This window comes from Boleophthalmus pectinirostris, unplaced genomic scaffold (assembly GCF_026225935.1).
Source record: "Boleophthalmus pectinirostris isolate CB_2022bp ecotype Guang Dong unplaced genomic scaffold, ASM2622593v1 HiC_scaffold_22, whole genome shotgun sequence".
NCBI lineage: Eukaryota > Metazoa > Chordata > Actinopteri > Gobiiformes > Gobiidae > Boleophthalmus > Boleophthalmus pectinirostris.
This window is the reverse complement of record NW_026571190.1, coordinates 3,745,540-3,768,554: the sequence shown is the minus strand read 5'-3', so window position 1 is coordinate 3,768,554 and position 23,015 is coordinate 3,745,540. Positions and strand designations below refer to the sequence as shown.

Here is a 23,015-nt window from a genome sequence, read left to right as displayed (position 1 = left end):
TACACACATTTTCTTCTAGAGTCAGCTGCAGACACCTTCTTCCATTGACTAGACCTACACATCTTTTTCCACTGACTAGGCCTACAGACAATGTTCTTGCATTGAATAGGCCTACATACATTTTCTTCTAGAGTCAGCTACAGACACCTTCTTCCATTGATTAGGCCTACAGACATGTTCTTCCACTGACTAGGCCTACACACATGTTCTTCCATTAACTAGGTCTACAGAGATGTTTTTCTAGGGTTGGGTCTGCAGACACCATCCACTGACTAAACCTACAGACACGTTCTTCCATTGACTAGGCCTACACACATGTTCTTCCACTGACTAGGCGTACATACATTTTTTTCCCCTACCGACTAGACCTACAGATAATGTTCTTCAATTGGCTAGGCCTACACACATGTTCTTCTACTGACTAAGCCTACTGACATGAACTTGGCTCATAGACATGTTCTTCCATTGACTAGGCCGAAAGACATGTTCTTCTTCTGACAAGGCCTACACACATGTTCTTCTAACTAACTAGAACTACACACATGTTCTTCTGACTAGGCCTTCACACATGTTCTTCCACTGTCTAAGCCTACACACATGTTCTTCTGACCAAACCACACATGTTCTTCTTCTGACTAGGCTTTAGGAGATGTTCTTCCAGACTCAGACCTCCATCAGCATCAGGATAAGTGGCTCTGATTGCATTGCTTTGGTAATGGCTTCTCGGGTGGTTTACTGTGATGCTGCTGTCTGCTCCAAATTGAATGATGCACATGATAATGAGTTTTTATAATACCAATCCCATTAACTCACTGACCTTCATTTGACTGCACAATTTAAAGCTCCTACGATACGCAAAATGGACTCTAGTGAGCTTTAAGCCATGTGAGAATACTGTTACCTCATCACAAACATACACTACCTGGACTTTATTATTATTCTGTCTACATCTCTGACGCTCTAAATGCTGTGTTCTTGCTTCTCTTATTCTTTAGTTCAGTAGAGATTGGCAATTCCAGGTCTGAAATCATCTAAATGATTCTAGTGAAGATGTATGGAGATTAAAAACACAGTGGAGCACTTCCTGTATCACCATATGCAGTGTTGGGGAGTAACGGATTACATGTACTGGAGTTACATAATCAGAGTACAAATTATGAGTAACTGTATTCAGTTACAGTTACTGTTTCAGTGAGTGGTAATTGGATTACAGTTACTTTGTTGAAATAAATGGATTACACAGAGGTATTTTCCTGTTTTCACCTTTTGGGCTAAACCAGGACTAAAACCAGGACTAAACTAGGACTAAACCAGGACTAAACTAGAACAAAATTAAGACTAAAACCAGGACTAAACTAGAACTAAACTAGGACTAAACCAGGACTAAACTAGAACAAAATTAAAACTAAAACCAGGACTAAACTAGAACTAAACTAGGACTAAAACCAGGTCTAAACCAGGACTAAACTAATACAATATGACACTAACAGTAGGTGGACATAATTGTGATTTCATATAAAAATAATTTCTCTATCAATAATATTTTTTATGTGGTCAAGTATGAGTCATTTTCAGGATGTGGTTGTTACATTCATGTAGTTTTAAAAAACATGACAATATATATATTTTTAATTTATTTATTAAATGACAAATGGTAATATACAAAACAAGTGAAAAAGTATGACAATATCAAGTAATCCAAAGTATTCATATTACATTACTCCCTTTAAGTAATTTAATGGATTACGTTACAGACTACATTTTGGGATATGTAATCTGTAATCTGTAGGGGAATACATTTTAAAAGTCACCTTCCCAACATTGACCATATGACATCACAAGGTGCAAATGTTTTCCATTTGAGAGAAGAAACTCAGCCTAAATGTGCAGGTTTGTGTGTTCAAATTGTGTGAATGAAACAAAACACAACTCCAGGTGTGTTTGTGATGAGGAAACATTAGAACACAGATCAGAAAACAAAGTCATATGGGGCCTTATATAACAGTATTAGTTTTATTATTATCGGTCAAACCACAACTTTGGATTTCACAATTAGATAGATACTTTATTGATAAGATAAGATAATCCTTTATTGTCTCCCATGGGAGAAATTTGTCTTGGGACAGAGGGTCACATGTTTTATCAAAAAACAGGACAACACAACACAAAGCAGCACATAAACAAACACCATAAAACAAAGTAAATCCCAAGATCCCAAGAGAAATTCAAGTTTTTGATTTAGAACAATTTTTTAGGGCAAAGTAGCCATCTTACAGACAGTGGAGTAAAAGAGTACTGCAAGTTTATACTCAAGTAAACTGTACAAGGTTACACATGAAAAATACTACTCGGTGTGCTCATTACTCGTGAACAGATTTTTTGCAGTATTTAAATCAGTGCAGTGCCTACAGTTAGCATCACTCCCCAGGGATGTTACTCCCCATGTTGATGACATCAGCTGCAGTATCTCTCACTTAGCACTTCTTCCCTCTTCTGGCCAGTGCACACTCATACTCACATTTGTTACGACCCAGCTCGTTGGGGTGAGGGAAGTAAGAAAAATTTAAACCAAGATGTAAAATTAAATAAATTAAATAATGCTTAATTAACAGGAATGTAAAAGTAAATTAACAAAACAGACTAAAATATACAGAAAATAACCTAAGTTAAGAAACAAAACGACAGACAATGGGTTTTGTGCCACAAAATGGGCCACGCAGGCTTAGATATCAACAAGTGGTAAAACTAAAGGACACACACAAAATAAAACACAAGTTCCCCAAATTAAACCGCATAAACCCACAAACAGAATCAAGTGACCAAATAAAAAAAGGCACAAACCAGAACTAAACTAAACTACACACATGAACATGAACACAAACACAAACACAAACACAAAATGACAGACTGGCCATCAAGGCCAGTGCCCTGAACAGGTGCAGACAATCTCCTTAAATAGGGGGCGTGGCTGCAGGTGAGGTGGGCGTAGACCTGCCCCACCAATCACGGGCCAGGGGTCCCACAGCAGGAATCAGGAGTGCTCAGCAAAATAATTTAGAACATACAAAACAAATTAGAACAAAAGACCTGGGGCCGTAACAACATTGTATTCTTGAGCAAGGCATTGAGCTCTCCTGGCCTGTGTGTGTGGTAGGAGCTGTGGGAGCAGGTTGGTGGCCTCTCTTGTGTCTACCTGCCCCAGGGCAGCTGTGGCGGCGCACTGTAGTGACTGACCTCCTGTGAGTCTGAGTGGATGAATAGTGCATGAGCTCTTAAAGCTCTGTGTGCGTAAAGCGCTGTGAGACTAATGCATGTTTATGATGTTCCAGATGAGAGGGAATTCATTTGCTCTGTTTATTTAACTGTCTGTTTCATTTCACGGCCCACAGCAGAACGCTCCTGACAACAACTAAAGACATGAAATGTCTCATTGTAGGTGCTTTTATTACTCACAAATTCCTTATAAACATGCATCCTTACTGTTAGTGGGCTCACCTCTCCACAGACCTGACCTGTACCTTTGCCTGGTTGTGGCCCACACAGAAAGGCTCTGGTTTCCTCTCCCACTAAAACATGTACAATAGACTCGTCCCTAATGAGATCCTTCATCTCAGAGGTAGAGATGCACTGATGCTGATACTGGTATCGAATATCGGTGCCGATACTGAAACATTAGTTGAATCATGTATTTGTTGAGTCGGTGTCCTGGTTGGGCCTTTAACTGGATGTAATAAGATGATTTACAGATTTATTTTTACCTAGAATGTCTCATAATGTTTGAACTTTTATTCATCCAAAGCTGTTCTATTGTGATGTGAAGAATAAATTACACAGTTACATAACACAATAGGATCTCTTGTGTAAGTGAACTATTTTAGATAGATATTACCCTACTCTGGTATCAGGTAATATCTGGTATCGGTATACGATATCGATACATCTACTCTACTCAGTGGAACAGAATAATCAACAGAATAATAAATGATCTGTATGATGTGGTATTTGGGATTAAAGCTCTGACATTTTTTTATGCAATTAAGTAAAAAGTTAAAGCCGGTGAAAATGAGTCTGCGTCTAATTATTAACAGGAAGCTCATTGTGGTGAATAATTAGGACGCTCAGAATGCATAAGGAGTAACTTTGGACCACTGCAAAACCATTTAAAATAAAATGAACTTCTGTTTTTCACATTTTTAAGACAAAAAATCAGATACAGCATATTTAAATAAAGTATAACCCTTTATTTACATTCTGACCACTCTTCTCTCAAATGCTGCTGATGTTCTAACATACAGTAGCTAAGACACAAGACCTTTAACTTATTCTTACCACCCACTTATCTCCGTGGAGACAAGGGGGTGGTGTGGCCGGAGTTAGAAATGTTCCGCACTGGCTCTTTAACTATTGTCCCTTACTTTGCAATGGTCACATAAGTTGAGTGTTGGTAACGTGTTCTCCTGTGCCCCTCGACAGTACCTGCTGAGGTGAGGTTCCGCACTGCTGCTCAGAATGGCGTCGGTGGTGAACTACGCCCCCCCCTGGTGGGTCAACCTGCTGCACCGCCTGCCCCACTTCAACCTGGACTTCCAGCTCGTCAGCAGCGACTTCAGACCTGACGACCAGGAGTACCAGAAGGTAAGAGCACGGGCGCGTCATCTCCCTCAAGTCCAGGTCAAGGCCGAATTATTTTTGTGTTTTTATGATCTCAGATTTTCACTTAATTTGACGGGATAATAGCTGTTGTAAATATACATTCTATTTTTACACCAACCAAGAAGCTGTTTGTGAAGAATAGTTGAAAAATATGTTGAAAATCACTAGGGTTGTCCTGATCCCATCACGTGATCAGAAATCGGCGCTGATCACATGACTGCAGACTCGATCCAGACTCGGACGTTATGTGCCGATCAGGTATTGGATGAATAATATACGTATGTAACACAGTACACACAGTACACAACAGTTTTTCTGAGGCGCAGGATTTGCTCAGGGACGTCCAGTCAGCGCGACTGTCTGTCTTTTGCGCCGTGTCGTGCTCGGGCGCTGTTACCTGTGGTCAGTGTTGGGAAGGTGACTTTTAAAATGTATTCTCCTACAGATTACAGATTACATACCTTAGAATGTAGTTTGTAACGTAATCCATTAAATTACTTAAAGTGAGTAACGTAATCTGAATACTTTGGATTACTTGATTTGCAGTAGAGAAGCAAAGACGAGGAAATCTTCACATAAGATGTTATGTCTGTTAAAAGAAAATAAAAAGCCCAGACTTTACTGAACCAAATTAAAAATATTATTGATAGAAGAAGAGGAGAAACAGTCCACGCAGCAGGATTTAGTCCTGTTAAATCCTGTTTGAGACATAGTTTAGACCTGGTTTTAGTCCTGGTTTAGTCTTGGTTTAGTCTTGGTTTAGTCCTGGTTTAGATCTGGTTTAGTCCTGGTTTAGATCTAGTTTAGACCTGGTTTTAGACCTGGTTTAGACCTAGTTTAGACCTGGTTTTAGACCTGATTTAGACCTAGTTTAGACCTGGTTTTAGACCTGGTTTGGACCTGGTTTGGACCTGAGTTTAGACCTTTAGACCTGTTTACCTGGTTTGGACCTGGTTTGGACCTGAGTTTAGACCTGGTTTAGACCTGGTTTAGACTTGGTTTAGACTTGGTTTTAGACCTGGTTTAGTGTCTGGCAATGAGTGGAATTACCAAAAAAAAAAAAAAAAGTGTGAAAATACCTCTGTGTAATCCATTTATTTCAACCAAGTAACTGTAATCCAATTACCACTCACTGAAACAGTAACTGTAACCGAATACAGTTACTCATAATTTGTACTCTGATTATGTAACTCTGGTACATGTAATCTGTTACTCCCCAACACTGCCTGTGGTTCTGTGGCCCGTGTTCACACCTGCACGGTCGATTTGGTCAAGGCACGGTGCTCTTCAGTGCTGTTGTGCAGTGGAGTTGGTGCTGTTGGTGGTGAGGGTCCGTCCAGTGGTGTGAAGTGTCTATTGAGCGGTGGGACTGATGTTGCGTTGCTCTGCTCTGGGTTTGTGGATGTGGTGTTGGTGAGGGGGAGAGAGGCTGTGGGGCTTCTGTCATCTCGTTTTTATTTGGTAAGATTTTGTATTATTTGGATTTCATAGATGAGCCTAAATGTTTAAATGTAATGCACAGGCTTCCATATAATATGAAATCTACAAAGTGTAGATTGTGCAGAGTCTCAGGTCTGATCTGGTTCTGGTCTGGTTCCTGTTTTGTTCAGTTCATTAAGTTTACTAAGTTACACATTCCAAGACCAGACTGTGGAAAATCAAGATTTTCAACAATGATGGTTCATGGTTAGAAAAGTTAATAATAAAATTAAAGTTTTGGACATTTGATTTTTCACACCAAGTTCAGCCCAAATATTACACACGAAATCAACACAATCTGATCCCCCACACACAAACATCCAGCGTCTTATTCTTTGCTCTTAGTTTCTTTTATAATATTTTATAGAAGTATCGGATCAGGACTCAGTATCGGCAGATACTCAAACTCAGAGGACTTAGACTCGGGGGCAAAAAATTTGACATCCTTAAAAATTACAGGAAATAGGGAGTTCTATTTTAGAATCTGTGGGAGAATTCTGTCCAAATGTTCAGCACAATTTACACAAAAGAAACACATTTTTTCAGACACTTAAAAACATATTTAAAGAAGATAAAGGTGTTTTCTTACTTTTTTTTGTTTATATCTGTGCACATTAGAGGAGTTTTGGCCCAGCGTACAAGATGGTTGCTAGGTAACAGTTACGGAATTCCCTAGCGTGATGTCATGATTTCCAACCAAGAAGTCAAATTTGAAACCTAAAAAAATTTTAGAACTGGGCGATTTTTACATCTTTTTTGAGTGAAATCTTAGATATAATGGACATAGCATAACATTTTATTAAAATGAGTTTTTCAATCTGTCATAGGCGCCTTAAGCTCTGGTTCAGTTATCCATAGTTAAACTTAAAGGTCCCATATTATGCCAGAAAAAAAAAAAAAAAAAAAAAAAGATTTATGTTTTAATGTTTCCTTTTCACAAACAGACCTGGAGTTGTGTTTTGTTTCATGTTTAACACACAAAGACTTTACATATTTGGGCTGCTTCTCAAACAGAAAATGCTCTGTTCCACCTTGTGATGTCATGTGGTAATACAGGAAGTGCTCCACTGTGTTTTTAAACTCCTACACCTTCACTAGAATCATTTTGATGATTTCAACCCTGGAATTGCCAATCTCTGCTGAACTAAAGGTAAAGGGTCACTGTTACTGTCAAAACTACCACTACATGACATCACAAGGTGGAGTTTGGAGCTATTTGGAGCTTTGGAGATGTAGACAGACTAATAATAAACAACAACTCAAACATGTGTGAATGAAACAAAACACAACTCTGGGTATTTTTTTTGCTCTAGTTCTGTTTTTTTCTGGTCTAATCCGGTTTGTTCCAGTTTATACCAAGTGTGTAGCCCCCGTCTGTCCCCCCGTCTGTCCCCCCTGTCCCCAACCCTCGTTTCCTGTCCCCCTCCCCCCATCCCATGTCCCTTGTCCTCTGTGTCACCTCCTCTGTTCCCTACGCACTGTCCTTAACGTCCTGCCTCTTACATCCTGAACCCTGTGTCCCTGTCCAATACCCCCGTCCCATGTCCCCTGCATCACCCCCTGTCCCAGCCTCCTCCTCCTGTCCCTCCATGTCCCATGCCCTGCATCACCCCCTGTCCCAACCTCCTGTCCAATACCCCCGTCCCATGTCCCCTGCATCACCACCTGTCCCAGCCTCCTGTCCTCTGCCCATGTCCCAGCCTCATGTCCTCTGCCCATGTCCCAGCCTCCTGTCCTCTGCCCATGTCCCAGCCTCCCGTCCCAGTGCTCTGTCCTGATGTTGACGTAGAGGTGCTTCGCGGGTCAGGCAGGAGCGCGTGGTCCGTCTCGTGCGGAGGACCAGAGGACAGGGTCTTCGGTGGACACTCCGAGCGGTTCCACTTGTGTTTTAATGAAGTGTGTTTGAACCTGGAGGCAGGAAGCTTGAAAAATCACTACAAATGTGATTCTGAGTCAAATCCAGAGAGCAGGTGGAGAGGAGAGAGACACCGCTCCACTTCTCACACTCACCCATTTTATAAAGTCGTTCCATAAGTTTTACATGATCATTTTTACTTTTGAAGTTCCTTGTACTCAGTGTTGGGAAGGTGACTTAAAATATATTCCCCTACAGATTACAGATTACATATCCCAAAATGTAGTTTGTAACTTAATCCATTAAATTACTTAAAGTGAGTAATGTAATCTGAATACTTTGGATTACCTGATTTGCTGTAGAGAAGCAAAGACGAGGAAATCGTAACATAAGATGTTTTGTCTGCTAAAAGAAAATTAAAAAAACAACTTTAGTGATCCAAATTAAAAATATTATTGATAGAAAAGGAGACACATCCGTGTAGCATGGATTAGTCCTGCTTTAGTTCTGGTTTAGTTCTGTTAAACCCTGATAAATCCTGGTTTAGTCCTGGTTTAGACCTGGTTTAGTCCTGGTTTAGTCCTGGTTTAGACCTGGTTTAGTCCTGGTTTAGTCCTGGTTTAGACCTGGTTTAGTTCTGTTAAACCCTGATAAATCCTGGTTTAGTCCTGGTTTTAGACCTGGTTTAGACCTGGTTTAGTCCTGGTTTAGACCTGGTTTAGTCCTGGTTTAGTCCTGTTTACCTGGTTTAGTCTGGTTTAGTCTGGTTTAGTTTAGTCCTGGTTTAGTCCTGGTTTAACCTGGTTTAGTCCTGGTTTAAGACCTGGTTTAGACCTGGTTTAGACCTGGTTTAGACCTGGTTTAGACCTGGTTTAGACCTGGTTTAGTCCTGGTTTAGACTTGGTTTAGACTGGTTTAGTCCTGGTTTAGACCTGGTTTAGACCTGGTTTAGTCCTGTTAAAGCCTGTTAAATCCTGATTTAGACCTGGTTTAGTTTCTGGCAATGAGTGGAAAAAAAGAAAAAATGGGATATATCCCAAAATGTGAAAACAGGAAAATCCCGCTGTGTAATCCATTTATTTTAACAAAGTAACTGTAATCCAATTACCACTCACTGAAACAGTAACTGTAACTGAATACAGTTACTCATAATTTGTACTCTGATTACGTAACTGGTACATGTAATCTGTTACTCCCCGACACTGCTTGTACTTGACTTGTGACTTGACTTCCTCATTTTGAAGCCTCTAATGTTTCACACACAACACACTTTATCAAATCGTCCTTGTGTTTTTGGAGAACTTCAGACGACATTCTTGAAACTATTACCAAACCAACCCTACGAATAATACAAAAGAATGTCATTTTCAACACAGAATTGTAGTTAGTGGTTTTCTTTAAGCAACACCATGTGGCCAAATACAAGACCTACTTTCTACTCAAACTATTCAAGACAAATGTTATGACAATTCAAACATGTACAGCAAGATTCTCAATGTATTTGTGAGCTCACAAACTCACGACAATCCATCTTAAGAGTCTCCCGCTGTGAGGCTCAAACTGGCCCAGCAGCGAACTGACCAATCACGTCGCAGCGTTGAGGTTTGTGTAAAGGCCAAAGGTGAAGCGCCCAAACAAACCAAAACAAACATGGCGACGCACACAGACAGTTTCAGACTATTTTAATGTCAATACAGACTAATTAGTTTGTGAGAAACGTGCAGAAGGTAAGAGCTGTGTGCTTTTGTGGACAGAGATGTCTGTGCTTTTCTCTCCAATGGATCTAACTAAAGTTTGATTTTTTTTGTCTTGTTCTGCTGTTGTGGCACTTCGACTAATCAGATTGGTCCTGACGCTCTGTGTTTTCCTGATCTCTTTCAGTGAGAGCCGTTCATCATGTGTAGAAGTCAGCTCAGTGACACACATCAGTCTGCTGTGACTCAGGTTAATGACAACAATCTGTGTGTCAATCGTTCATTTGTTTTTCAAAATAAAATCAAAAATAAAAATGAAATGAAAAAAAAAAAACAAAACTATTTTCTACATTATTTGTCTCCAAAACCAAAATGATTAGTTTTTTTTCGGTTTTTGATTTTGTGTTTAAATGAATAATGTTAAAAAAACGATAACGACCGTTTCCCGTTTACATGACTTAAACTGTGATGCCGGACTGAACCAGGACAGAACCAGGACTAAACAAGGACTAAACCAAGACTGAACCAGGATGGAACCAGAACTGAACCGGGACTGAACCAGGACTGAACCAAGACTGAACCAGGACTGAACCATTTTCAGTCCTAGTCTGGTCCTGGTCCCGGACTCAGTCCTTGGTCCCCGTCTAAGTTCTGGTTTAATCCTGGTTCAGTCCTGGTTCAGTCTTGGTTCAGTCCTGGTTTAGTCCTGGTTCAGTCTTGGTTCAGTCTTGGTTCAGTCCTGGTTTAGTCTTGGCTGGTTCAGTCTTGGTTCAGTCCTGGTTCAGTCCTGGTTTAGTCTTGGTTTAATCCTGGTTCAGTCTTGGTTCAGTCCTGGTTCAGTCTTGGTTCAGTCCTGGTTCAGTCTTGGTTCAGTCCTGGTTCAGTCCTTGGTTTAGTCCTGGTTCAGTCCTGGTTTAGTCCTGGTTTAATCCTGGTTTAGTCCTGGTTCAGTCTTGGTTCATTCTTGGTTTAGTCCTGGTTCAGTTTTGGTTTAGTCCTGGTTTAGTTTTGGTTTAGTCCTGGTTCAGTCTTGGTTTAGTCCTGGTTCAGTCTTGGTTCAGTCCTGGTTCAGTCCTGGTTCAGTCTTGGTTTAGTCCTGGTTCAGTCTTGGTTCAGTCCCGGTTCAATCCCGGTTCAGTCCCGGTTTAGTCCCGGTTCAGTCCTGGTTCAGTCTTGGTTTAGTCCTGGTTCAGTCCTTGTTTAGTCCTGGTTCAGTCCTGGTTCAGTCCCGGTTCAGTCCCGGTTCAGTCCTGGTTCCATCCTGGTTCAGTCTTGGTTTAGTCCTTGTTTAGTCCTGGTTCAGTCCTGGTTCAGTCTTGGTTTAGTCCTGGTTTAGTCCTGGTTCAGTCCAGTGTCACAGTTTAAGTCACGTAAACGGGAAACGGTTGTTATCCATTTTTTTCCATTTTTCATTTAAACACAAAATTGAAAACTGAAAAAACTAATTATTTTCTGTTTTTTGATTTTGGTTTTGGAGACAAATAATGAATAAAATAGTTGGTTTTTTTTTCATTTTCTTATTTTTGGTTTTATAATGGATTGACAACAGCACACATCCAGAAAGCAGAATGAGCTCCTCACTTTGGGCTGCCAGGTCCTTCAACTAAAACCTCTTGATATTATGATGTCTTCTCATGTTGTTGGTGTTTTTCAGATGTGCTAATGTTATACTCCAAAACGGTCATACTCTCATTTTAGTTGCTCCCATCTGTGTCAAACCCAGAGCCCCAGTTTCACATGTGACTGCAGTACCGCTTCAGACCAGCTGGAGCATGTGGAGTTACATATAAGAGCTCTCCCCGGGCTCTCCCTCTTTGCCCTGGCAGCCCGTTGCCGTGACAGCGAGGCGTGGCAAGTGCAGACACAGGATATTTGAATGTGATTCACAGGGAATCAGTCCACAGCCGCTATCTGCCCACTCTGTCCCTGTGGAGCCTCCCTCAAGGAAGTTCTACTGGAATGTTCCACAGTATGGCATTGCACTTATACACAGTGTTGGGAAGGTGACTTTTAAAATGTATTGCCCTACAGATTACAGATTACATATCCCAAAATGTAGTTTGTAACGTAATCCATTAAAGTACTTGAGGTGAGTAACGTAATCTGAATACTTTGGATTACTTAATTTGCTGTAGAGAAGCAAAAACAAGGATATTGTAACATAAGATTTTTTTTTTTTTGCTAAAAGAAAATAAAAAGCCCAGACTTTACTGAACCAAATTAAAAATATTATTGATAGAAGAAGAGGAGACACGTCCACACAGCAGGATTTAGTCCAGTTAAATCCTGTTTGAGACATAGTTTAGACCTGGTTTAATCCTGGTTTAGTCCTAGTTAAGATCTAGTTTAGATCTGGTTTAGACCTGGTTTGGACCTGGTTTTAGACTTGGTTTGGACCTGGTTTGGACCTGGTTTTAGACTTGGTTTGGACATGGTTTAGTTCTAGTTTAGACCTGGTTTAGACCTGGTTTGAACCTGGTTTGGACCTGGTTTTAGACCTGGTAAAGACCTGGTTTAGACCTGGTTTGGTCCTGGTTTAGTCCTAATTTAGACCTAGTTTAGACCTGGTTTGGACCTGGTTTTAGACTTGGTTTGGACCTGGTTTTAGACCTGGTTTAGTCCTAGTTTAGACCTGGTTTTGACCTGGTTTTAGACCTGGTTTGGACCTGGTTTAGACCTGGTTTGGACCTGGTTTGGACCTGGTTTGGACCTGGTTCAGACCTGGTTTGGACCTGGTTTGGACCTGGTTCAGACCTGGTTTACTGTCCGGCAATGAGTAGAATTACCGAAAAAAGAAAAAAAAAAAGTGAAAACAGGAAAATACCTCTGTGTAATCCATTTATTTCAACCAAGTAACTGTAACTGAATACAGTTACTCATAATTTGTACTCTGATTATGTAACTCTGGTACATGTAATCTGTTACTCCCCAACACTGCTTGTCTGACATGCTTGTATTCAGTTACACGTGCTTTTATTTCTACACTCATGCAGTAAACACACTCTTCTGTCGGTGTAGTTGCCTCTCCTCAGACTTATTGTACCTTTAAATGTGACTTGGATAGACCTGGTTAGGCTCAGACTGGTTCGGTTCTGGATAAACCTCCTTCAGTCCTGGTGGGATGTGGTTTAGTCCTGGTTGGTTTATATTCCGAGGTGTACACATATTCTTATCAGTTCCACGGCTTCCTGAAAAGTTTCCCACACTTCTCCAGCCTAACCCAGTAGAATGCTACACTGGTGACTGCAGTGTGCTGGTATGCTCTATTCTCCTGAGGTTGTGGGTTAAATCTCCCGTGCCATTTGGAGTGTTCTTGTATAGATTGTTTGCACTCTAACCAAAGCTTTTCACCATTAAACCACTGATACTGTTTTATCTTTTCATTTTTCATTCTTAAAAATATTAGAATTTTATTTCTATGGGCTATTCACTGCAAACACATCACATCTTTAGATCATCATGTTACGATTACCTTCACTAATGAATCTACTGCACATCGCATCAGGTTTGTGAAGTCGTCGTGTACAGTTTTGTGTCATGTTTTTGTATATTTATGGAGAATTGTCGTGTGGGAGCATGAATGACGTAGGCTTGTGGGCGGAGCATAAAGGGTATGAATAGAGCCCAGGAGAGATCGCTAGATTACTCAAACATGCATGGATGACTCTAAAACCTCTTCAGGTGTGTTTTTGAAGAGAGAGCAGCGTTATAATGTGGTAGAAAGCCCCAAAAGGTCCTTTTTGTGTAATACCCCATCAATGACAATACACAGATAGCATCAATGTTGTAACTGTTGTCCATTTGTTTCATTCACTTTGTTGAAAATGTCTGAATCGCAGCATTAGATTTCATTCGCTCGACAGTAGACGGGTACTTTTTTTCATTTAACCAATCGCTGCTATTTGGTCGTGACGTATGTAATGCGCCGCTAACAGGACTAACTGGTATATTAAGCTTTTCCCAAATCCTGTAGGAAGAAGGACAATAACGTCTTTCCCCTTGATGAAATTCACCAAACATTCTCTTTGTTCCGGCTTTAAATCCTCGATAACGGGAATCATTGACAACACAGAATATATGGCTCTTCGCTGGTGTCTGAACTCACACTTCTGGGGTTCTTGCAAACCGTCTAGTGCAGGGGTGTCCAAACTTTTTTCATCAAGGGCCACATCTCTAAACACAGACGAAGCAGAGGGACGAGTGAGCCCCGTAGACAATACAGTGAATAATTAAAATATGTGCATGTTTAACACATTAGAATGACCTTTTATTCATGCTAAGATCCTTAAAACCACACACTATATATTAAATATGAGCTTTATCAGGTAGATTTTCAAAAAACATGCAGTAAAAAGTTCATTTTTAATTGATGCATGGTAATTTGGGCCAATTCACCTGGAAGCCTGTGGGCCAAGAAAAATTAGTTTGAGGGCCGCATACTTTGGACATGCCTGGTCTAGTGTATTCTGATTCCTGACCTAGTCACTGGAGAGAAATTCATTTGAGTGGAGGCACTTGTGCTGCGTTCAGACTGCAGCCTGAAGTGACCCAAATCCGATTTTTTGGCCCCTGTGTGACCTGTATCTGATCTTTTAATGACAGTCTGAACCACACAGATCCAATTTTTTCAAATGTGACGCAGGACACTTGGATATGTGCTCCTGAAACTGATACATATCTGATCTTTTGACATGTGACTTCAGTGTGAACGGCCAAAGTGCATTCATCCACCTACACGTTATCAACAAGACACAAACGTCACTATTCTGCACTGAAGTAGGTGAAAATTGTTAATGAACTCCGTGTCAAACACAAAATACTTTGAACATGAAATAAGGCATAAAAAAACAGAAATGTATCCAAAATAAACAATATATCCGGTGGCTGTTCTGCAATCTCTGTATTTAAAACATAAAATAAATATACTTCTTTATATAAAAAAATCCCAAATAAACTTTGTTAAGCTTTAATCGTTTCAACTTGATTATATTCAGTGTTGGGGAGTAACAGATTACATGTACTGGAGTTATGTAATCAGAGTACAAATTATGAGTAACTGTATTCAGTTACAGTTACTGTTTCAGTGAGTGGTAATTGGATTACAGTTACTTTGTTGAAATAAATGGATTACATGGCGGGATTTTCCTGTTTTCACATTTTGGGCTAAACCAGGACTAACCAGGACTAAAAACTAAACGTCTAAACCAGGACTAAACCAGGTCTAAAACTAAACCAGGACTAAACCAGGACTAAACCAGGTCTAAACCAGGTCTAAACCAGGACTAAAACCAGATCTAAACCAGGTCTAAACCAGGACTAAACCAGGTCTAAACCAAGTCTAAACCAGGTCTAAACCAGGTCTAAACCAGGACTAAAACCAGGTCTAAACCAAGTCTAAACCAGGTCTAAACCAGGTCTAAACCAAGTCTAAACCAGGACTAAACCAGGTCTAAACCAAGTCTAAACCAGGTCTAAAGGTCTAAACCAGGTAAACCAGGACTAAACCAGGTCTACCAGGAACTAAAACAGGTCTAAACCAAGTCTAAACCAGGTCTAAACCAGGACTAAACCAGGAAACCAGGACTAAACCAGGTCTAAACCAGGACTAAACCAGGTCTAAAACCAGGTACTAAACCAGGTCTAAACCAGGTCTAAACCAGGTCTAAACCAGGTCTAAACCAGGTTTAAACCAGGACTAAACCAGGTCTAAACCAGGGCCATTTTGAAGAGAAGAAAGAAGAATTTGCAGGATGTGTCGCTACATTCATGTAGTTTTAAAAAGCATGACAATATCAAGTAATCCAAAGTATTCAGATTACATTACTCACTTTAAGTAACTTAATGGATTACGTTACAAACTACATTTTGGGATATGTAATCTGTAATCTGTAGGGGAATACATTTTAAAAGTCACCTTCCCAACACTGATTATATGAGTGTGGAAATCGTTTGACACACAAATCAAAATCACAATCACAATGACAGAAAACAGTGTAGTACAGGCCCTTTAACGTGTACTCGTATTTTTGGTAGTACTAGTATATAAGGCGCTGTATAGAGTAGGTGGCTTCATTTTACTTCACTGATGCAAGTTGTGAATTAAGAGTCTGCAAATGCTTCAGGACACCTTTGTGCTGCAGGCTCAGAGCGTGGGAAGGACAGACAGACGGAGGGAGAGAGAGGAGGAGGAGGAGAGGAGGAAGAAAGGAGGAGCGGAGGAGGAGAGGAGAGCGACATCCTGGTCCCTTTGTGAGCGAGGGTGACCAGAGGAATGTTAAGGAGCTCTTTAGACTAACGACATCCTGACATGGCAGTGCCGGCGGGAGCGTCGCCGTGACAACCGGCCCGGAGCCTCGGCTGCGCGCCTCCACGGGACATGCATGCAGACGAGCGCTAGAAGACTGTGCAGAGAGCTCAAGAAGAAGTCAAAAGTACAGATAATTGGTCGAGTAAAATTTAAAAGGGCTTTAGGTAGAGACCATTCACATCAGAGAGAGACGTTTTAGGTTTAAACACGCTGGATTTCAGCACAGAACCTGGCAACCCAAATGAGAGACTCATGTGAGGCTCATTCTGCTTTCTGATTGGACAGAGATGCTATTACTTTGCCTAGAAAGTTTCACAGTGTGGTGTTGCACTTATTCATCTCCATGGAAACAGCTAGTGACGCCAACAGGCCAAGATACAGGCGAGATCTGTGGAGACTTAAGAGGCCAGTGTGGGTTTGATACTATATTTTGTTACTTAAAGTGCCCATCTCCTGCAAAAGAACTCTTTTCACATTGTATCTTCTGCACATAAACAAGCACAATTTGGGTTTTGGAACATCCATTACACAATAGTTCTGAAATCTTGCTGATTTCTTGGAGACAGTCACAGACCAGGAACTATGAAAGGTCGACTATTGCTCCTCCCCCCACCCGTCCTGAGAAAACACAGGCTCCGCCCTCCAAACGTGACGTAGGCGACTGAGTGAGCCGCCCTTCCTCCGCCCATCTCAGGGAGGGAGGGGGAGACAGACGTGCACCCTGATAGTGGTAGGAATAAACTTTTATTCATCATGGAGATACAGCACGTTCAGCCGCATGTGTTGGACCTGGAATCGGACGAGGACTTTGAGGAGCATGAAGCTCAAGCACCGCGTCCACATCAGCTGAACATTACTGATTGGTAAAGTATTAATAAACACTAGTAGATCAACTTATTATATTATGTTCACTGCAGTGGAGAACAATGAGCTTATGCTGTCGCTTTTGTTTAGGTGTTCATGTGGGAATTGTCAGACGATGTGGGGTGGAGGCGGTGGAGGTGGTGGAGTGGGGGAGGGGGGCAGGTGTGAAGTGCTTTCTGCTACGTCAAACGTGTCATAGGTGTATCTGCCGCGTCATCGTTGTAGCAGCTTTAGTTCGTTGTCACGTGGGAGGGTGGCAGAAATACGCTGCAATTTGTTAAAAAAATACAGAATCAATCTAAAAACCACTTCGGCGACAAATACAAGGAACACACATCACTCTTAGAAGATAGAAAACTCTGAAAAGTTGATTTTGCATGAGATGGACCCTTTAAGTACAAGATATAGGAGCAAAAAAATTACCCAAGTAAAAATAAAAGGATCACATGACAAAATCTACTGAAGTAAAAGTATTAAAGCACCTGTTTGAAAGTGTACTTAAAGAGTAAAAAGTAAAAGTATTTTGCGCAGATTTTGAGAATCTTAGGCTACGTTCAGACTGCAGGGCTTAATGCTCAATTCAGATTTTTTTGTGAAATCCGTTATTTTTGCGAGGTCGTTCACATTTCCAATTAAATGTGACTTGTATGTGACTCCAGTGTGAACATTAAACGGCCTGAAAGTGTCCCACATGTGACACTGGAGACACGACGACGTCAACCACAGCGAGCGTGCTCTGTGTTTACGGAAGTTGTCCAAACATCGATCACCTGGAGATTTTAAAGTTCCTCTCGTACCGGAGCCAGAACATGAACAACTTACTTGTTTTAAGAAGGAGATTGAGAAGGAGAAGGACGAGGTTTTTGGCCGTGGTGTTTTGTGGGACAGCGGCAGCGACGTTGAAAGGAACGTGTGGATGTGGAGACGGTAGCCAAGAGTGGTGAGTGGTGATGTGCTTCACTTCAGTGACACGGAGTTCATTAACAATTTTTGTATGACGAGAAGAACGTTTGTGTACTTTTGTAGTCTTGTTGATAACGTGTAGGTGGATGAATGCACTTTGGCCGTTCAGACTGAAGTCACATGTCAAAAGATCAGATATGTATCAGTTTTAGGAGCACATATCCAAGTGTCCTGAATCGCATTTGAAAAAAAAAAAAGATCTGTGTGGTTCAGACTGTCATTAAAAGATCAGATACAGGTCACATAGGGGCCAAAAAATCAGATTTGGGTCCCGTCAGACTGCAGTGTGAACATAGACTAAGAATCTAAGAATTGTAGTGATTTATTTAAAGAATTGCTCAGAAATTTGTTCAACAGAAACAACTGAATCGATTGTTTTTATTCCTAGCTTGTACATTTTATTTGCTCAAAGTATGAATGTGCTAAAAATAAATCCTCAGTCTTCTCAGCAAATCTTAAACACTAATAAAAAATTCTTGCTTCGTGCGTTGATTCTGTAGAAATCTGCCGTGTTTTTCAGTCGCCTGTGAGATTTTTCCATAGTTTTTTCCTTAAAAGTGTTTGTATTTGTTTTAATGTGGGTGGACCATGTGTGTCCTGATTGGCGAACCCACCTGTCAATCATGCCCACCTGAAAACTGGGAGATTCCCCGCTGACCAATCACCTCATCACATCTTAATAAAGGAAAATGAAGCATATCTAATCCTTTTATTTCTGACACACGGCCCATCTGTAGAACACACTCTGAAACCATATCCAAACACTACTCTCTGGAACAGGTCATATTACTACTACTCATAGTATGAAGTACACTAGATACTAGGAATGGAACAAGACATCATTTCCACAAGACGAGACGAGGTTTGAAAGTGAGTCCACGAGTGCGAGACAAGACGAGATTTAAACGTAATTCCTAATATTGTATATATATTTCATGATTCAGTTTCCAATTTTGGCTTCACAGTTTTTTATTTCTTTGATTTCATACTTTTATTTCCATTCTAGTACTTTGTTTTGGGACTGTAAAAGATGTAACTCACCAATATTTAACCCTTTTTTGTCCAATCCAAAAGTAAACACTTGAAAAAAAATCTCACGGGATCATTTTTTACTTGTGCGCTCGATCTTGCGGCAGTTTTGTCTTACGAGATCTTGTACCACTCCTACTGGATACTACCATATTTTTTTAACTATAAGTCGCACCAGCCAAAAAACATGTAATGAAGAAGAAAAAAACATATATAAGTCACACCAAACTATTAAGTCGCACTTTTTAGGGGAAATTTATTTTATAAAATTGGAGACCAGGAACCGACATTTCCCGTTGAAAGTCAAATTCTAGTAATAACAACAGAAGAGAGAAGAACAGACTGTTAACGTCACATATGAACAGTTCTTCAGATAAACTATAACATAAACAACAGAACAGAACAAGTTTACCAAACTCTCCATCTCACTCCAAATCACTAAATCCATTCAATTCTTCATCCTCGGTGTCACTTCTGAACAACTCTGCCTCGACCTCCGGAGGTAAACAGAGCGACGCTTCCTCTTCTGTGTCGCTGTCGTCAGACTCAGCATCAGTTCCAGTTAGAATTATTCGGGTCTTTCTGAATCCCGACAGGATGGTTTCAGTGTCACTGAAGTCCAGACTTTGTCCATCCATCCAGTGACTTCAGGAAAGTTTCATGGTGCATCCTCCCAGTGTCACAAGTTTCTCTCTCACTCCAAACTTTCTTTCTGCTGCTCGATTATCGTTTTCACTTGCAGATTTCATGACTTGCAGTTTGTAATCTGCAAAATGATTTTCTTTTTGGAGGCATTTGTGTTCAGTCTTCTCAGTCGTCTTTATAAGTTTGTTTAAATGTTAAATTGTTCAGTGGTGCAGAAGTAATGGTGCGATCGACTGACATGATACAGACAGGACAGAGGCTCTTTCTGCAGGAGACATGTGCAGTAGAGTGAAGTGACAGTGGTGCAGGAGGAACAGGAGCAGCAGATACTGATGCACAAGACTAGAACCTCTCCACACTTCACTGTGAACATTTTAATATATAAGTCACAGGAAACACCCAAACCATGAAAAAAGTGTGATTTATAGTCTGAAAAATCCAGTATACAGAAGTGTGTAGTGTGTAGTGGCCCTGTTTGTGTACAGAACATGTGTGTACAGTGGTGCGCCGGCTTTCTGTGTCACTGAGTATTTAGCACTGAGCGTTGTTTGCGAGGTGAGGTCACGGACCCCCCTGAGGCTGTGTGTGTGTGTGTATTCATCACATTGTGGGGACTGAGATCTGTGCACACGCTCACGTCACGGGGACATAGCTGATGTGATCCTTTAGTATTAAGAGGGACGACATGATTTTGAAGTTCAGATATGGGTTTTGACTGATTTCTGGTTTCTGATTCTAATTTTGGATTGGTGGGTCAATATTTCTCATAGTTTTACATCACTTTGTGGAAATAAAAGTACAAAAGTAGTAGTGCTGAGTTGTAAAATAGAATCCCTTTGTCTACGTCATCAACACGCAAATCTCTGTTCAAATTCAAAATGTTTGGACCATTTACACACAAGGAATGCATTTTTCTGACAGTTTAAAGCTTCTTTTAACAAAATATATGTATTGTCATTTAGTTTTATTAGTCTAATTTGTCTTTAACTTTTGATTACCACATATACTGTAGTGTCCAACCAGGAAGTCAAATGATAACACATTTATACGATCTTAAATCTAACTGTATTACCTATGTTTGTGAAATCAGTCAAAGCTCATATGTAATTTAAAGAGAAGTTTTTTTTTTACTTTTATGGAGTATTAACTGCTGAAACATAACAGATTTAGATCACCATATGTATTCAGTGAAAAACAACTTCAGAGTTCTATCGCAACACAATCCACTACTGTACATCGCATCAGGTTTGTGAAGTTGTAGTGTGTTGTTTTGTATCATGTTTTTGTATATTTCTGGAGAATTGTGATGTTGGAGCATGGGTGACATTAGTCAGGCTTTCATTTCTCTGCAGCGACTAGATCAGGAATCAGAATACACTAGACGGTTCGCAAAAACTCCCGGAAGTGTGAGTTCAGGCCCCAGCCAATCAGTGAAGAGCCAGACATTCAGTTGTCAACGATTCTAATAAAGAGAATGTTTGGTGAATTTTATAAAGGGGAAAGACGTTATTGTTCTTCTTCCTACGGGATTTGGGAAAAGCTTAATATACCAGTTATCAGTAGCGGTGCATTACATACATCACGATCAAATAGCAGCGATTGGTTAAATGATAAAAAGTACCCTCTTGTTGTAGAGTGGGCTGAACTCACTGGGTGACCTCACTTTGGGACCTCCCATTTGTTGGAGGGTTACATGGGCACCTGGGCTGGCAACCATATTGTATTCCGTGGTCCAAAGCAAGAAAAATATCTGATGAAGGCTTTTTTTTTTTTGCCGAAACGTTATTTTGAAAATAAATAAGCTTTTGGACATCGGCCATCTGAGTGTGCTATGCATTTTTTCACTTTTGTCTGGCTGCTCCTTGCATTTGCACCTCTACAAGAATTTTGGTGTTTGTTTTCTGTTTCTTTTGAAAAAATACCCGCCTACTGTCGAGTAAATGAATTCTCACACTGCGAGGTCAGACAGTTTGTACGACGTGAAACCGGCTGATGAATCAGGCTGGGTGACACAGACTATTTTGTCCCGCTCCCACCCGCAAATCTCACATGATGATGACATTCACTTTCTTTGTGCGTGAGATTAGACCACGTCCGCAAATTTAGGCTGCTTAAAATGTTTTTATTAAGGCCGAATAAAATCTCCAGCACAAATGATGTATGAGAGGCAAACATGAATCATTTATATATTTTACTTTACACTCAGATTTAGTTTGTGGGACTGCAGTTTATCACCCATCCGACCCGCCCGACCCGAATAGGGCTCAGGAGAGATTGCTACATTACTCAGACATGCATGGATGACATCTAAAAACTCTCACAGTGTTATAAGATGGTAAAAAGTTTCATCATATCTCCTCTTTAAAGTGTGTATGTCGGGTTTTGATGATTTTCTCATTTTGACTTTTGGACTTTTGATGAGATAATACCTGTTGTAAAGAGAAAAGAAATTATTTGTGAAGAAAAGTTGAAAAATATGTCGAAAATGACAGGAAGTTCACAGTTCTACTTAAGATGGTCCCATATTAATGACGTCACACTAAGGAGAATTCTGTCCAAAAGTGAAATGAACAATTATCACAAAAGACACTGATGCTTTAAAGCAGAAGAGTCAAACTCAGATAAAAAAAAAAAAAAAAAAAATTAAATCAAAATTAATCAAAATTAAATTAAAAAACTGGGATTAAGTCGTGGGCCAAACTAAATATTTATTGAAAAATGTCAACAGAATCTGCATGTTTTCTCTTCTTTAGAGATTTGTAATGTTAAACCTTTTCATATTAAAATAAATGTTTAATCATAGTTTTGCTTAAACACTGAATCCAGAACAAGCAGAATATAAAATAATAACAATATTTTAAATAAATAATGATCTCTATAGTCGATCTGTAGCCGGCGGACAGCTCTAATACAGATTTGATATGATCTGGCCCAGCGTACAAGACGGTTGCTAGGTAACAGTTATGGAATTCCCTGGCGTGATGTCGTGATTTCCAACCAGGAAATCAAGTCTGAAACCCATAAAAAAACCTGAAAAAAGCTCTTATAAAGAATTATGTGTGTGTGTGTGTGTGTGTGTGTTTGTGTCAAATCTTAAATATAACAATCTTAACTGTGTTTCCGTCAAATATAATAAATAAAAATAGTCCAACGTGTCATGACTGTGGTTAAGTTTAGAACAATTAGAACAATAAATGCAAGTATATGTCATCCCCAAGAAACATGTAAACCCTATGTGTGTGTTGGTGTGTTTGTGTGTGTGTGCGTGTGCGTGTGTATGTGTGTGTGTGTGTGTGTGGGTGTGTGTGTGTGTGTGTTTGTGTGTGTGAACAGAGGGGCCCTATTTACAGAAATCATTCATTGTGGCTAGACGGGCGCGAGTCGTAGGAGGGGCGGGGGGCAGGAGGGGGGGGGGGGGGGGAGTGGGGAGAGGGGGGGGAGAGGGGGCAGCGTGCGGAAGAATGCGCTCTTTCTCTTTTTCTCTCCCTCCTCTCTCCCTCTCTTCTCTCTTTCGCTCCTTTCTGAA

The 23,015-nt window shown here is 40.4% G+C and overlaps 1 protein-coding gene across 1 annotated transcript in view; it reads left to right on the top strand.

Moving 5' to 3' along the window:
• Positions 1–4,509: 4,509 nt before the first annotated feature.
• Positions 4,510–23,015, top strand: part of LOC110165651 (protein tweety homolog 3-like) — a 42,298-nt gene continuing 23,792 nt past the window's right edge. Inside the window, exon 1 of the mRNA XM_055157982.1 lies at positions 4,510–4,635. Coding sequence (XP_055013957.1) covers positions 4,510–4,635 — 126 coding nt within the window. The remainder of the gene's footprint in view (positions 4,636–23,015) is intronic.